This window comes from Tachysurus fulvidraco, chromosome 15 (genome assembly GCF_022655615.1).
Source record: "Tachysurus fulvidraco isolate hzauxx_2018 chromosome 15, HZAU_PFXX_2.0, whole genome shotgun sequence".
NCBI classification, from domain to species: Eukaryota; Metazoa; Chordata; class Actinopteri; order Siluriformes; family Bagridae; genus Tachysurus; species Tachysurus fulvidraco.
In genome coordinates, this window is record NC_062532.1 from 7,860,830 (window position 1) to 7,878,235 (window position 17,406).

The window sequence follows — 17,406 nt, forward strand, 5'->3', positions numbered from 1 at the left end:
GTTAATAATCATTATATTTATATTGATACCAATATTGAGGTTACTGTGTTAATGCAATATTTTTGTTAAAGCTCTTGTTCACACTTCAATCACAACTTGATTGCCGTCATCATTGTCTATAGACAAAAGATCTTCATATACTTCATGCACCGTATTGTTTGGACTAAAACATCAACTTTTTCTTAAATAAATATTTATTAAAGAAAAATAAAATAGTCTACCATTTAAATTGAAAAACCATCTGGTATTACTTTTATTTTAAGAGAATGGTGTACAGTTAACTGTGTACATTCAGCAAAGTTTTATTTATTTTAAAAGAAATTACAATTTCGTTGTTTCTTAATGCACTAGAAATACTACACATGAATTTTAATTTAAAATGAATTTTAAAGTATAAAAATATACTTTAATGGACAATAATGAAAAGAAAGCTGTCCACTATGATTTTGTAACAAAATAGTAAAGGTAGAATGAGTATCTGAGTATCATTAGAAAAGTGTTTTCCTCCCTTAGAGAAATAAAGTATACCTAAAGACTACATTGGTTGTGTGTTTGTTTTTTTCACTGTACACTTTATTTTGTATATAAATCATGGAAAATTAATCAGATCAGTAATTACTCAAAGTGTGGGACCTGACAACAGCACCAGCTCATTGATGTCCAATTGTGCTTTAAAAGTTATTTGGCCTCTGGAATCCATGCCACTAAGAATGATGCTACTTTTTCTTATAACATAGCTCATAGTGACAAAACTGCTATACTGACTGTCTATATATTGATAAGTTCAGATATATTGAGATCTGATCAAGGATTTAACATGTTTTCTTTCCTTGGAATAAACCAAAGGAAAAGGTTATTTTGCTTGCTTTAATAGTAACTACTTGGGGCACCTGCTCATTCACACTGTTATCCAATCAGCCAATGAAATCTTTAGGTTACACGTGTAACCTGGTTACACATTTACACCATTTATCAGATGCCATTATCCAGAGCCATGTACAAAAAGTGCTTTAAAGTGTCTCATGTCTCTTCATAGCAATGCTGATTCACTAGGTCACAATGTTGGGGTTCCATCAGACTCAACCTTTGGCACTAAATCACAGGGAAACTGCTGTAATGGCCAAAAGTTCCTATGGAAACCTCGACTCAGTTTGAATTAGCTAAGTGATAACACTGGGTTTGATGACAAACCCCATAGATTCAATTACTTAAGATAAAATTTCTGTTGATTAATTACTGATTACATTCTTCTCAGATCAGTAAATAGAACATTTGGGTAAAATACATTTAATTTCTTGAAATTTTCTGGTTATTCTCTTGATGGCTGGAAACTTTCCAGTAGTTTGCTTGATACTGACTGGTCAATCTTGTTTCTCACCATAGCTTATTAAACCAACCAAAATGTTTATAAAGATAATTTCATTGACCTTGTGAGTAAAACATTGTTATAGGTTAGTTGGAAAATGTTGGGTAACTAATGTCAAATTTTCAAATGACCTTTTTAAGTCACTACAAAGGGATTTACCCACCGGGCTAGAAATTAACCAGCCCTTCTAGTATTTTCTTCAGGTTTTGCTAAGGCCAGCTAGCTGGTAGATAAATTCTTATCATGTGACAGAAAGTCCAACAAGATGTAGTTTAGACACCTATAGTGCCTCAAAATGAAACCCTGAGACTAGAAACCTGCAAACCAGTAAATGCTGCTTCCTCCATTAAATTCTTAAGACCGAATGCAGTGACATCATGGGACAAAGTCCACAGTCAGCTGAAGACTGCACTAACTTAGAATCTCACTTTTACTTGCGTAAAAGCTATTCTGATATTTAAAGAGTAAAAAAAATCTTACAGCCAAAAAATGCAATTTATTAATAGGTTGAAAGAAGCTCCATTGTTCATGTAACATTTCGGTGCATGTCATCAACAATCACATTCTATGAGGAGTGAGAGAGATAGAGAGAGAAAGAGAGAGAGATAGAGAGAGAGAGACATTAAAAGCCACTGTCATTTTAAAATCTCAGTACAGGCATTTCCCTTAATATTTTAAAAGGCAAAAGCAACCCTCTGCCCACCCCCAACCCTAGTAACACAGGAACAAAGAGAACACACAAGACACACCCTTATCACAGGCTACAAAAAAAACCCCACAGTGCTTTAGAGTGAGATGCTCATTGGTTTAGGAATAAAACAGCATGGTAAAGTACTGGTACTGTAGTACACGATTAATAAAAGATGTTGACAGGAATAAAGAGGCAACATAATGAGTACAATGGAAGGAAAAGCCCCCAAAATAATTCCCCGAATCCCATGAGATGGGTCACAGAGGTCTTTATCACCTCTACACCCCACTTGTGCATAGATCATGATCCTTAAAAACCAGCTTGCTTTCAATCCTTCAAATTGATGCAGAAGAAATGCTTTTATACATCTTTTTTTTCCGTACATAATACCCGCCACGAGAGAGAATGGCAGAAAGGAAAGAAATAGTAATGCACAAATGTTCCTGATTTCGACAGGAAGGGACCTCATGTTAAGAAAATACAATAAAGATTACCACATACAGTACTTGTATGCTCTTTTACTGTCTTTCAAACAATCAAAATTCATTGATCACTTTGTCTAAAATGTAAAGCAATTTTAATATATAGACTTTTTTTTTAATATAAAGCACTCCATTGTTTAAAGTTCATTTAGAGTCCATTTTTTTGGTAAATATGTAACTGCTACGGATTTAGAAACAAAAAGGTATTTTTCTTCTGAAATCCATAACCTTCAGTGCTTCATTTTCTTAATTGATTTTTTTTTTTACTTATAAAAATGAACATTAAAATGGTGTGGAGTTGGTACTCTGGAACCCTTGCCTTCCTGAGACATGATCCACTTTTTATGTATGTGCAAGATAGTGAGCAATTATTTGCACAAAGGAAAAATAAAAAAACATACAGACTTCAAATAGTCCATGAAATCAACAATGACGACACAAAAAAAAGTGAATCACAACATGACAACACTGATCAATCCCAGAGTTCTGCAAGTAGCACAATAATCTTCATTCAGTAAAGTGTTTTTTTTTTTTTTTTTGTTATTCATGATGGAAGTATGTCCTTTTTTGGACATTCCCACAGTAATTTCCTTTTTCTTTGAACAACATGAAATGCTTGTAAACTGTTGGTGGCCTTGGAGGAAAAAAAAAAAAAGAATAATAATAATAATGATTAAAAAAAAAAGGTAGGCACCACTGAATTAAGACTTGTAACAAACTCATCTTCCATTTAGCATGAAGCTGACACTGAAAGTTACAAGTCCATCTATACCAACCTATGGCCACAATATATTTTTTTTACTTTCGTTTTTTAAATTTTTTTATTTTATTTATTTTTTACTTTTATAATTTGGAAAAAATGGTGCAATACTCAGTTATTTTTCATGAAAGCAAAAAAAGCCACTATAAAGTAGATAATCATATTACAGATAAAAACACAATTTTTTCTCCCTCTAAGTCCTTGAGTAAACCTTAACACATGAATTGTCACCTTATCCCTCAGTACTTTATTTCATGTTGTACGATTAGCTGAAAGAGGGGAGGCAGACACTCAGTGCAACGCTAGGAGCTAGTAACAATACATATCCGAAAAGGTTTCTGACTACAGACTAGCGAAAAAAAAAAAAAAAAAGGACAATTAACCTGTAAAGATACTGAATATAAACCATAAGGTGGGAACTAACCCCCTAGAGGCGCACATTATATTTTGAACCTTTGCCCACTTGTACAGACAGAATAACAATCACAGTCATTCACCCATCAGAACACACAGTTTTGTGCAAACACACATACAATAGATGTCATTTTGCTTTTTTTTTTCTTCCTCCACACATTTTTTTTTTATTTTTTTTTTTAAGTTCATTCTGAACTGATGTTATCAAAAAGCTTGGAAGTGTATGAATGACAAAAACCATTACAAAACATTTTTCACATTACATTATTGGCGCTTCTTTTGATTCAAGTATTAGTATATCGTTCATTTTCGTAAATTTGATATGTTTATACTTTTGATATGGGTGCACAGAGAAAAAAAAATAGTTGGCATTTTTAAATTGGCCTGGGAGAGCAAAATTAAAGTGGAAAGAGATAACCAGCTTTATACATGCCTCTGTTTTCAAATGTGCATGTATATAAACCAGTATGTGCATATTTTACCCAGGACATTAGAAAAGATTGGATTCTCTTTAAGCTGATCTCTTTCCCTCCCTAACCATCCCCATTTTTTTGCTTAAGCAGCGTTCTGATCGTTGGGGAAGTTGGGGTGCATTAGTCCTAAATCAGATCCACAGTAGTGGAACGGACATTTAGTGAGGTAAAAAAAAAGACGAGACTGCTGCAGCTGTGTCTCAGTCAACTGGGGGATCAATCACTTAACCCCGCTTGTAAATGTGACGTCTGTTGGCTTGGAGTACAGTTGAAAGCAAGGCAGTTTGGAATAAAAAGGGAACAAAGACAGGCAATAGTGATTATTACTAGTGTCACTCACTAGGGCCTTTCCCCCTTTCCAGACCTGGTGCCAACTGACATTTGCTCTTGTCCTGATTTTGATAGGTCCATAGGCACCAGCTTATAAATATCACTGGGGTCTTTAAACCTTCTACAAATGTGTGATGATATACAATTTGTTTGAAAACTAAAAACCCGCAGCCCTTGCATAAAATTAGTCGATTGGCCGCACAACATTTGCCGTACAGAACTGGGAGCCTCACCGGCTGCTTCAGGAGCTGGCAATAATGAAAATATGAAACCAAATGATGAAGTTTTTAAAAAGCTGACTCTGTACCAAACTGCATACCTGTGATAGTTTTCCAATATTATTCAGGTCACAGTACAGAACACAAGCCAGATCTGGATGTGAATTAATTGCAGCCTCTTCATCATCACTGATGATATGAACGAGGAGTAGACACTACTCATCACTAACGTAATATAACCTGGGGCTAAATATACAGGAGATATTTAATTCTGATGTCTTGGGGTGCTTCAGCTCCAGAGCAGTCAGAACAGAGCAGTCAGGACAGATGAGAATCCCATAAATACAGTGTCCCCAAAGTTTGGCTTCAGCCAAGAGTCTACTACAGGTTTTGAAGTTACTTTGAAGTTAAAAATAATACAAGGACAATCTCTTATTTTTGGCTTAAAAATGAAACACATGATGCACCCCACATTAACATAGATTACCTACAGCATACCTAAGAATTTGGCAATCCCTGTTTTAGTTCACAGCAGTCCTTTCTGGAGAATTTTAATGCCTGGGGCAAGGCGCTACCCATCAGTTACCCTTGATGCCAGCCTGCATTCTACCTTTCCATTACCATGTATTCAACCATCTAAAAAAAAAGGATCAAAATCTGTAGAAAATCTGTTTTTGTTTGTTTTTTCCCCATGGGTGTCGAACATTTTTGGTAATGTTACAGAAACAGGTTGCATGCTGAAGAACTCGTACATACAAAGGCAAACACAAAATTTCCAGTAACGCCCACCGTTATAGCCGCACTAATTCTAACCAAAACTACAGAATATATGAGAAAAAAGACGCCAACCACTGAACACTACAGAAATACCCAGATTTGGGTAAACTGTTTGGAGTTCTCCGAGTCTGCCCTGAGATTGCATGCACATAGTTTAAATCTTTTAGAGGGAAAGCAACAAGGGCTAAATTCAGATCAGTTTTCAGGACTGGCATTCAGAGATGCATACATATGAACACATGAAGGCCACAGTAACAGGAAGCTGCCTGCACACCAGCTTGACAAAACGAAATCAGGAAACGATGAGCTGTATTGGGTGACAGTGAACAAGTAGGTCTCACTCAGACTTTGCATAGAAAAAGAGGGTGTCTCTTGTCATTTGCTTTTTTATTACTGTGAAAATGAGACGTGGTACGGGAAGAGTTGCACTCTGTTGTTTTGTCTTCAGCACCAGTATGAGTACCGTCTTGCAGGACAGTGCCGGGATAAGCAGGAGGAAAGCGGGGTGTGTGTGTGTGTGTTAATGGAGAGGTAGCAGGCAGGCTGAGCATGTCTAATACTCTTAACTAGAGTTCCCTAATTCCAGTAGGATGTGCCCCAAAACTCATCAACAAGAGCAACCCAGAAAAGGAAAAATCCCCAAAACTGCTGTTCTAGATCAGCATGATCGTCTGAAATGGCATAGTAACATGACCTGTTGCAATAAAAAAAGCTTCCACATGCCTCTTTCTCCAAATGTTCCTGCATATGTGCAGTGAAAGGGGCTGGTAAAGAGCAGCTACACTGTAAAAAGACCACTGCATGAACTCACACTCGCTCTCTCACTCGTACTCTCACTCACACACACACACACACACACACACACACACACACACACACACACACACACACACACACACACACACTTAAAGAGCATAAAGTATCGTTAATGACAACAATAACAGCAATGCTGACAAAAAAATAACACTTGCGATTCCAGGGAACAAAAAAAAAAACCCCCAAAAAAAAACAAAAAAACATTTTTTTTACAACCAATAATTGAAAATGACATGAAAGGATCTTGTCCACTTCCAGCTAAAGTGATCTTTGCATGAAAAGAAAGAGTTTTAAGATAGTTGAGACGAGGTCAAAATGCTGGCGCAAGAGTACTGTCGGGCCATTTCTGAGAGAGCTGCCACTCTGCGCCAGGCCAAACAGCAGCTCCAAGTACGCTCTGCATCGGGCGCACCGGTCTGGCACAGTGGCGACAGAGTCAGCGTGGGCACAGAGGCTTGCCACAACAAGATAGGCACTCAGTGGCCACACTTATTATCCAAGGAAGGTGGGGCCGCCAGGCGTAAGGGCCCCGCAGGATCTATTACCACATATGGACATGTCTAGCATCTCCACACAAAAGGCTAACAATGTTGGAGTACTGTAACAGCAATATTTACTTTGATATATATCTATATATGTGTATTATATATATCTATATATCTATATATCTATATATCTATATATATATATATATATATATATATATATATATAAACTCTAGAACGCTTCAGAATCAGTTTTGCATGTTTTTTTTGTTTTTTTTTTGTTTGTTTTTGTTTTAAACTACCCTTCATTTGCTACCATTTGACGTCCATCCAAGGGACATAAGGAGAAAAACTCCACTTAGAGTTTTTTTTTTCTTAAAAACAACAACAAAAAAGAGAGAGCATGGAAAAGCTATGTAGATTGCTTTTTCTTTGCATTTTTTCAGTTCCAGCTTTCCATGTGTGATTTGTTGGCATTGAAGTTGGAGCTTGATGCTCTTGGTAAGTGCTATGATCAACCACCCAATTTTTTTCCAAGCAGTCTCTTTGTTCTGTTCTTTTTGTACCAAATATAACATAAAATGCACCTTGTCTACTGGGTTACAAGAAACACTTATTTGGTTTGAAGCCCACATCCTGCTATGGTCACTCTGTGTCTTTAAGGAAGTGCTAGTGATCGTCTTCACTACAGACTCGCACACCATGGGAAAGTCTTCCTCTATGTCCCCGCATTTGTTGGATGAGGGAGCTGTGTGTGTGTGTGTGCGTGTGTGTGTGTTTGCCCCCCCTCCCCAACTTCAATTTGAAAAGGAAACTTCACCAGCATAAGCTCTGTATAACGATGGACGGAAGAGTCTGTGGCATATTGCACGTCCGACAAACATGATTTTTTTTCTTTTTCCCCCACTGGGTCACAAATAACTGAGGTCATTCATGGAGCAGAAGAGAAGGAAATGAACGTGTTTTGGTGTGTCCGTTCTGTGTGTTGTGTTCCAAGTGTTTTGTTAAAAAGTTCTGAAGACAGTGGTTAATGCAGCACACAGACATACACACACACACACACAAACATACACACACACAGGTGCTGGCAACTATTTGCTCAGCCTGTCCTGCAGATGAGTAAGCACCAGCCGCACGTCTGCCACTTTAATAGTGATGCGGACAGACGAGGGTGATGACTGAGGTCTGAAGGAGAAGCAGATGTGTGCTGTGGCCTATGTGCTAAGTCAAGCATGGAACTTTTCTTCTCTGCTGGCTCGAAAAAGTGAGGAAAAATGTGCAATTCTCTGATCCATCTCTTCTGTAAGCCCAGAGTGAGTGTGTAGGAGATGGGGCTGGTAAGCAGTTAAGGCTAGTTTAGTGCTGTTAAACGAACCCGCCAGGCTAACAGATGAACAAAAAGCAGTGGATACAGTCTAAAGGGAAGGGCTGATCAGAATGATGCGTTTCTTTGGGGGAGTAGGGAGGAAGGCTCGTACGGTGTATCTGGGGTGATGAGGGGCTTGTGCCAGGGGACGTTTAAAAATGGCAGCTTGTCTGATCAGTTGTAGTAAAATACAGTTTCACACAGTTTTCAGTTATTAAGAGAAAGTTTGTAATTAAAGGTTCTATTTCCTTTCAGTTTAGTCACTTGCTCTTCTCCATAAGTCTTAGAAAATACTGTAACCAAAGCCTCACATGAAAAAAAGGAAGAACACAAAAATCCACTGAAATGATGCAAAATAAAAAAAGGAGGAGAAGAGGAAGAAGGTCAGCAGCCTCTACAAGTGTATCTTCAGCCTCCCGTCTCTTGGTTCACAGTTCCACTGATGCTGATTATCACCACATGATTTTGCTTGGTTTTTGCTCCTGCGTAATTATATTTCTTCAAGTTTTTTATTTGTTTCACTGTTTCATGTTCATTTTGATTTTTCAAATATTCATAATTCTCCTGCGTCGACACCCTCACATGGACTCTCCGCTCAGCAGGTCTCCTGGAAGCAGCGTGTTAATAGGGGTTGGGCTGCCTACCACTCGGCCCTCCTCTGTACTGGGCGGCCCCCAAAGGCTAGAGTACTGCTGTACGCCCCCCCATAGCAGCTCGTTGCCTGCCTTAGCTGCACTGCCAGCTCCGCCTCCTCCCAGGCCGGCGGTGTTCCAGTGGCCAATAGGGTGCGAATTGGCAGACGCTCCACCCCCCAACCGCGTCTGATTGGTGCCCGGGTTGGCCTGCCAGCTGGTGGTGGGTGTGAGGGATTGACCCTGTGCAAAGAAGCGGTTCACCTCCTCCTCTCCAGCGAATTCTGCTAGGATGGTGGTGTTGCCCAGCACACACCTGCACAAACAGCATCACTTAGCTACACAGAAGGTCTTCCACTAAATACAATCTAGGAAAGAAGAAGAATAGCAGCACATACATGTGTAGGGACTTCTGGGCTTTGCCAGCCTCGTCCTTGGAGCTGTAGCGCACCACGGCGTTGCCCTGCGTCAAGTTGAGGTGGAATGTGATTAAGGGGCCGTGCTGCATGCACAGCGTCCGCAGAGTAGAGCCGTCAATCTGGAGGACAGACCCCGTTACATGCGTTCAAATCAGTATTTTATTTCCAGAAAACAATCTGTGCAGGTGTATTTAGTCTTCCTGTTGTACCTGGGGTGTAAGGTTCCTTAGAACCAGCCAGCTGCTGGTCCTGTTGGAGCTGTCTGTACTCCATGTGGTACCTGTGTAAATAAAACACACAGGATAAAGAGAATAACACTAATGATCTTTCTTTATAAAAAAAAGACCTTTATGTTTGCCTAGATTCTAGAGGTACAACAGAATCAGTCTTCTGAACACAGCCAACTGTCTTTACTGAATTGTCATTGCCTTTAACTGGCTGTAATGGAAGTAAACGTAAGGGACATTACAAATGGATTTTGAAAAAGCTGTCACAAACTGTTTAAAAAAGCCTTCTGATGATATGCATATAACAGCAGGCAACATTAGGCTTGCTGGTTTGGTTTAATGAGACAGCATGGCTGTACGCAGGTGTGCAAACTGCAAGGAGCTGAAAGAGTAGTGTTTTCTGCTTCGCGTGGTAGATGCGCTGCTACAGCACTACTTTAGCCATGATACACCTCCTGTTATCTGGGGTCTCATTCTTATCTCTAATCTAAAGTCATGCAGTATTTGTATGTCAGTGCTCACCTATTAGTGGATTCTTGTGCACGTCTTGACGTTAGAAATGTTTCAAATCCACAAATGCACAGAACGCGATTCACAAATGCGTGCCGTGATTCACAAATGCACAGAACGCGATTCACAAATGAGCAGGAAGCAATCCCCTCATACATTCAAACTGTTTCATAAAGCAGGTAAGTACCTGAAGAGTAAGAACCACTCCAGCCCGGCACCAAGCCTAGGCTGTTGCCCCCCCAGGTGGAGGAGGGCTTGGTATTGGTCAGGCCAGGTGGAGGACGGGTGGGGGCTGTAGTGTTCCTTGGTCCCTGAGGCACCTTCCACAGCTCATGGGACAGCGAGGCCTGCGTGTGTGAGATGGGTCCTGGCGACCAAGTGGATTTCAGGTCTGGCAGTTTGCCTTAATGAGCAGACAGAGGTATGAGAAAAAAAAAGAAAAAAAAACCAAGAGAACTTCATGCTAATACATGTAATGCATTTTGTTAGTTAAAATCTACTCAGTGAAATTGGTGTTCAAGCCAATGTATAGCTGGTAATTATGCTACACACAAGACAAAAAAAAAAAAGAAGCATTAGTTGTAGATGGAGACTAGGCAGGTCAACACATGAGGATTCTCACGTGTCCCTTTACTAGCAGTCTACACTTTGTGGTGTTGTATTTAAGTTTGATATATCGGCTTCATGGGATATTTCATGGCATATAGGAATTAAAAAACAATTTACACAATATCTATCATTCTTTAAATGATACTTTTCATACAAATGAAAAATGCTGAATGACATTACGCAGATCAAAAATATGTTTACATACAAATAGGCATGCACGACAAATGAAGAACCTGGCCAAGCAAAAGATGCGAGTTTTGTTGTTTTCTGTTGAGTTCAGCAATTGAATAAATCTCTGTTAAAATTCCAGTGTCTTCCTCCACACAATGGGTTTAAGTGGAACACTGTAGTTTTCAGAAGGATTACACTGTGATGGGAGAATTATTGTATTGCAGTCTAAGCCCAGTTCACGCTAGTGACACACAAACCATCAGATTTTAGTGACAAACTAAGGTGTGACAAAGAACAACTGAGCTTAGAGTGTTAGGTATAATGTGATAAAGCAACACATCCAGACAATTAGTTTGAAGGATTCCTCAAATAGCATCTCAACTCCATTTGGCAACTTTCCCACCTGCAAATACTTTTAGAAGAAAAACTTACTGTTTTATATTTATCATGTCCTAAACAACCAACAACGCTGTGTCCCAAAGAACACAAGAAATGGGACAAACAAACAATAAACAAAAACTGTTGCTGATAACTATGAAATAAAGGCAATTTTTTGCTTAGACAATATTTTCTTCTTTACAGTGACTTCTCACCTCCACTCCTGTCTCTCAGTAGGTAGCGGTTCACATCCTGAATGTTGGTGTTGATGGTGGGGCCACTGGGAACACTTCCTGGGGTCACATTGGGGTCAGTCTCAGGGTCAATATTCTGTAGTCCTTTCCAGGGCACTCCTGGGCAGAACTCTGATGTAGTTCAAATTGGTTATTACAAGACTGACTCACATACTGAATGACAAACTGACATACTGCATTTTAGTTAATTATTGGACTTCAGAGGGATGAGCAATATCAAGATCAACAATCACTGACCTGGTGGCCAGCTGATGTTGGTCCCATTGGACATCTTGTCACTGTTATTCTTTCCCTGGCCCCAGCTGTCCGGGGTCACCATTGAACTAGCAGGAGAGTCGGTGCCCTGCATCAGGTTATACGGGTTGTAGGAGTCGTCCATAGTGGGTTTACCGGAAGCACCAAGGTTTGGACCTACAGAGATGGCACCTGAGACAAACACAGAGTAATAAGTAGACACAGTAATAGGTAGACTTTGCATAAGCTAGATGTAGAGATGTAGAAAACCAAAGCAGATCTGTGGCAATTGTACCATGCTTGCTGTGGCCAGGTTCCATAGGTGAGGAGCTGCCAGAGAGATTCTCCATGGAGTTGGGGTGCGTCCACTGTGACAGGCGCGACTGAGGCTGAGGAGAGTCCTTCATAGACAGACCTCCCACCTCCATGCAGTTTACATTCATGTTGGGGTTCAGTCCAGCTATACAAGAAAACGTAGGATGTTTAATTCACAGAACACTGGCAACAAAATAACAAAAAATAATCATTTCCCTCTAAAAGTTACAGAAAGATACAGAAAGATAGAGCCAACTCACAGAGAGTGTAAGAGGAGAATGTGTTGGGAGACGACTGCGGCTCTTTGGTCGGCAGATCAGAGACAGTTAGGCCTGATGCCTGTTGGTGTGATGAAAACGTTTCCAGTGCTGATTTGCCTGTGCTGGGATGCAAGCTAGGATGAGAAGGAGGAGGCTGCTGCTGCTGCTGCTGCTGCTTCACCAGCAGAACCTGGGCCAGCTGCCGCTGGTGCTGCTGGATCTGCTGCTGCATGTTATTGATTGTACGTGCAACCTAACACACACACACACACACAAAACAAGGATGTCACTGTCAAATACCAACAGAATATGTCAGGATACAACCACTGAATAACTACATCCATTGTTCTCACAGGGGTTCATGAGTGCTTGCCGTTTTATAATTATGTTACTGTTGTGGAAACCACAAACGACCATTAACAAAACTAATATGTCTATAAAAGGCCACTAGAGACGTAAAGGTTTTTCAGAAAGGGAAAGATGAGCTTACTTGCTGCTCCTGTTGTCTGATAGGGCCAGAAACGTTACGCTGTGCCTGCAACATCTGCTGTTGAATTTGTAAACGCTGGTATGCCTGCACAAATACAGAACACCGCACGCCAATTAAGACTTTACAAAGTACAGTACTTGACATACAGCACTTTACAAAGCACAATACTGGACATACAGCATACTGACTGATGCTAACACTCACCAGTTGCAGATGGTAGAGTTGGTTCAACAAGGTCATATGCTGAGGGTTTATTGGTGAGGTTAAAAGTGCAGGGTTGAGACCAATGTTTTTTGCTGCAAACTGTAAGAGCTGTGCTTGAACCTGTAAGACAACAAAATAGCATATATAGTCAAGTCAAGAAGCTTTTGTCGTCATTTCAACCATATATAGCTGTTGCAGTACACAGTGAAATGAGAATGTTTCTCCAGGATCATGGTGCTACATAAAACAAAGACAGGACTAAGGACATGTGAGTAGTCTTAGCCACATAATGTGCAACTGTGTGACCTGGTGCAAACAGTGAAGGACAAGACAAACAAGACAGTGCAGGACAAAAGACAGTGCAGGACAAAAAACAGTGCAGACAAAGTTACAAGACAATACAAAAAGTACAAAAAATGCAATACACAAAAGACAATAAACAGTAACAGAAACAGCGCCGACTGACCAGTGTAAATACTGAATGTTCAAACAATATTTCGTGCAGTAACATTAGAATGAACACAGTTTCTTAGCAGCAGGTCCTTTGGATAATATATAGAGTTGTGCAAAAAACAGCAAATGACTGAAATATTGTATAGTATGTGCGTAATGGCTGAGATATTGTACAATATGTGCAAAAACAGATGGAATGTTGGACAGTATGTGCAAAAACAGCAGAAAAGTGTGCAAAACAGTGTATATATATATATATATATATATATATATATATATATATATATATATATATATATGAGATTGCATAGACTGCAGATAAAAAGGAAGGAAAAAAGGAAGGAAAAACGGAAGGAAGGAAGCCAGTCTAGTCACATTCTGAGGCTAACAGAGATTTCAATATGTACAGTAGCAGCCTGAAGAGGAATTAAGAACAGTTCTGCTTTTAAAAAAGATAGGATGAATCTTCCACTTAATTTCTAGCATGTTATTTTAATCATGCTTATTGGAACGAACATGAAGATAATTCATTACCTATGCCGATTAATGTTAATATCACAAGAATAGCTGACTGGTAGTTGTGACTCAAGGACATTGTAAATACCACCACTTATTCTACTGCTGTGTATTATTGACCCATAATGGCCAAAAGAATATCGATTTTATTTACAACAAAAAAAAAATAGAAAAAGCAAAACCTGAGGGGAGAGAAACTGAGGCACTTGAGCACGTAGACTAGGCTGGGAGGAGTTGAGAGGTGGCACTGCTGGCTGAGGAGGAGGCTGCTGCAGGGCCCGGGCTTGTGCTGTTCCACTACTGCCAAACATGCCACTCTGCATCTATACACCCCAAACAACAATGAGGAGCAACATTTAGAATGACTGAGGGAAAACACAGGGGTATGTCGAACAACAGCCAACATTCCTTTTTCACTCCCTGACCTGTCTGTTCAAGTTTTGCATTGTGACCCCAATACTCTGGCTAGGGAGGGCAGCACTAGCCAACGGGAGCTTCAGGCTGGGAGAAGGCATAAATGGTGAAGTTTGGGCATCGTCCGCTAATCCTCCATCCTGCAATGAAGAATGTCCTACGTTATACCGTTTAGTGCAAAAAACATGCCACGTTTTACAGACATGTAAGAATAAAATGAATACCTTGTCCATGAAGGCAGGACGGTCTGAGGAGGAGTCTTTGGAGATGATCGAAGGCCTGCAGCTCATTGGCTTGTTGATGAGGCCATTACTGTAGTCAGATATTCCCAACCCTCGCTTATCTAATTCAGTCTTCTTTTCTAACAGGGCAGCTGCAACAAAAAAGTTTTTATAAATAAATTATAAATTACATTGAAATGACTCCACTGAGGTGAATCTGTCATGGTGAAGCCCGTACTCATAGCCTGGTCCAAGTTCATATTGTTGCTCTTCAAAGCGTCCTCTGCCGGGTCTCTCTGTAGACACACATTAAGGAAAATGCATCGTTATGCATTAAAATCCCATATTGATCTTGCGGAATTTCTGTCCATTAATTAAGCATTACTTTTAAAAAATGAAGCATGACTTACAGGGAAACCCATATCGGTCAGCTGCTTAATCAGACGGGTCATAATCCAAGCATCATCTTGTTTATTAGGAACCTTCGGCTGTAAGATCAGGGGGAAAAAAACGATGTTTTATATCGTAGTCTACATTATTCTAATAAAAATTAACTTGCACACCAATTACACATAATGCTGAAAAAGAAGAAGGTGAATGTGACTAAGTATAAATTTGTCTCTGACCTTCTGAGAACCTTTCTTGGGCTGGTTGCCCCAAGAACTACAGGATGAGCTGCTCTCCTGAGAGGCTGTACTGTTCCACATGTCACCCTCATCCTGCTCCCACTGCCCTGACGACAGGTTCATGTCCTCTCCACCTCCCCAGCCTTCTTGCATAGTTTTAGAGGCTGTAAATATAAACAGTCTCCTCTTACAACTTAAATGGCAAATACCCAATGATCCGGCCCTTATTAAAAATTAAAATGCGACGAAATACATAATATCCTGTAATGAACGGACTCAACGCAGAGGTCAGTGTAGTTCAGAAACCTTATTTTGTTTGGGATGTGTTAGCATTAAGCCAACGATAAAAGAACAAATCTCAATATGAACCTTTTGTTTGACCTCACATAGGACTGATGAGTTCTACAGTGTGTTTGAACAGATGTTTGCTGTAACAGCACAGATTTGACAACAGGTTGCAAATCACAGATGTATATTAATATATCAAATAATCTAATCATTTATGATTTCTAAAAGAACAAATTGACCAGGATCCAAATTTGTTTTTTTTTTTTAACAGTCCGAAGCTTCTCGCCCCATGAGAGTACAAACGGATTTGTGGTGTCCTAGTAAAAAGACAAGCTGCCATGTTTGTCTAACAAACTTCAAGAGAAAAGGATGGAATGAATGTTTAGATCTAGTCTAACATGGTACGAAGTGATAACATTAACCTGTTTTACATTCCACAACATTAACTGTAGGTAGAAATTATTGAAGAATATGCCTGGATAAGTGAATGGTCTGTTGTGTGTTATCTTACATTCCCTGAATACTGATTAGACCATGCTGAGAACATGTGACAGAGAACATGTGACATGTAGATATGATGGTGAAATCCAACCTGGTTTGCAGGGGGCAGATCCTGGTGGGCCTCCACCTCGGCCATAGCCTTCAGGGCTACTGTCAGACCAGCCCCCACTGGGTTTGCCCCAGGCTGATGTGCCATTGTCCACGCTTGCTGGAGAAGGTACTGGCTCTCCCCATGAAGGCTCAGGTTTGGAGTGGACATTAGGCATTTCCCCCCATCCTGTACAAAGGCACAGGTAACTTCAGGAACATTACACTGATCAATTACACTTTTTAAAAAAATGAACAATAGGATTTTATTGCTACAACCATGAAGTTGGTTTTATTGTGTGAACACTACTTACAGCTAGATGCTTAGTAAACAGTCAATCAGCTATTAAACAGCATGTGTCTCATATCGTGTAAAAACCAGGAAAAAGCAACACTTGGCATACAGTAGCAACACACAAATTAGCTTAGAAACACAACACTGCAAAGACCTAAGCACGGAAGGGAACCCTGGCAGTAATTCAAACTGAAGAGGTCAAAGTTGTGACAACGTTGTCACAATGTTTCATTGTAAAAATGCTCCTTAAATGTAACCATCAGCTGACTATAGTCCGAGTGAATGATAGATGAAGTGTAACTTTTGGCACCAGCTGTCCTTCTACGTCTTGAATCGGAAGAGTGGCTGCATAGCAGGAAACCAGCAGTAGAGGGCATCAAATCCTTTCCAACAACCTGCTCAATTTCTGTGCAAGTACTCCAAAATTCTCAATACACCTTTCATACAGTCTCACACATGCAAGAAAAACCAAGTTTTAATTAAATGTTTTATTACAAGCCACATCTATGTTAATATGGCAAGTCTCACTAATCAAGTCTTTTTTCCTCCTCTGCAATCTTAAACTGTAGGACTACTTTTGGAATTTTAATAATGCTTGGAGATACCATACAAGTCTATGCATTAAAATAGTTAAAATCTATTAAACTGTATTTTTAAACTACACATTTTACCTGCCCCACATGCATGTGCCTTCTCACTAATGTTTACACTTATACTTTATACTAAAAAGAGTTAATACACACATACAGCTTATACATGACCACAAAACTGCTAGAGTATGTTCGGCCCCTCATGACTTTCTCTGTGTAATATCACCAGATTCCACCAGCTTTTCATTTGTAACGTCATTTTCTAAGTGAATTCCTATAGACATTGGGCATAAAAAACACCTAATTACATATTTTACTATTTTAATATTGGCAGTTTAGTTAAATAGACTCTGAAAACCTGTGGACACATCAACTATTTACTATAAGAAATAAGATACAGGAACAACTAAAAATATAGTCAATATGGATGTAGAATATATATAGACTTCTCCATAGGGAAAGTGAGACTTTTTTTTTATTTCAAGGCAGTTGTATAGAGCTTTTTTTTTCCAACAGTAAACAAGAGACAAGGAA

General features: G+C 39.6%; 1 protein-coding gene across 5 annotated transcripts in view; it reads right to left on the bottom strand.

The window, feature by feature from the left end:
• Positions 1-1,842: 1,842 nt before the first annotated feature.
• The window catches only part of tnrc6c1 (trinucleotide repeat containing adaptor 6C1), a 55,161-nt gene continuing 39,597 nt past the window's right edge, over positions 1,843-17,406 (bottom strand). For all 5 annotated transcript variants that reach the window (XM_047800785.1, XM_047800783.1, XM_047800784.1 and 2 more), the window contains 17 exons: positions 15,992-16,177; positions 15,112-15,275; positions 14,896-14,973; positions 14,724-14,781; positions 14,489-14,637; positions 14,276-14,404; positions 14,033-14,173; positions 12,882-13,001; positions 12,678-12,761; positions 12,188-12,440; positions 11,908-12,072; positions 11,616-11,804; positions 11,340-11,489; positions 10,154-10,369; positions 9,439-9,509; positions 9,209-9,348; positions 1,843-9,126 (listed from right to left, as the gene is read on the bottom strand). In XM_047800785.1, the coding sequence (XP_047656741.1) occupies positions 8,757-9,126; positions 9,209-9,348; positions 9,439-9,509; positions 10,154-10,369; positions 11,340-11,489; positions 11,616-11,804; positions 11,908-12,072; positions 12,188-12,440; positions 12,678-12,761; positions 12,882-13,001; positions 14,033-14,173; positions 14,276-14,404; positions 14,489-14,637; positions 14,724-14,781; positions 14,896-14,973; positions 15,112-15,275; positions 15,992-16,177 (2,663 nt within the window). In that variant the 3' untranslated portion in view covers positions 1,843-8,756. The remainder of the gene's footprint in view (positions 9,127-9,208; positions 9,349-9,438; positions 9,510-10,153; positions 10,370-11,339; positions 11,490-11,615; positions 11,805-11,907; positions 12,073-12,187; positions 12,441-12,677; positions 12,762-12,881; positions 13,002-14,032; positions 14,174-14,275; positions 14,405-14,488; positions 14,638-14,723; positions 14,782-14,895; positions 14,974-15,111; positions 15,276-15,991; positions 16,178-17,406) is intronic.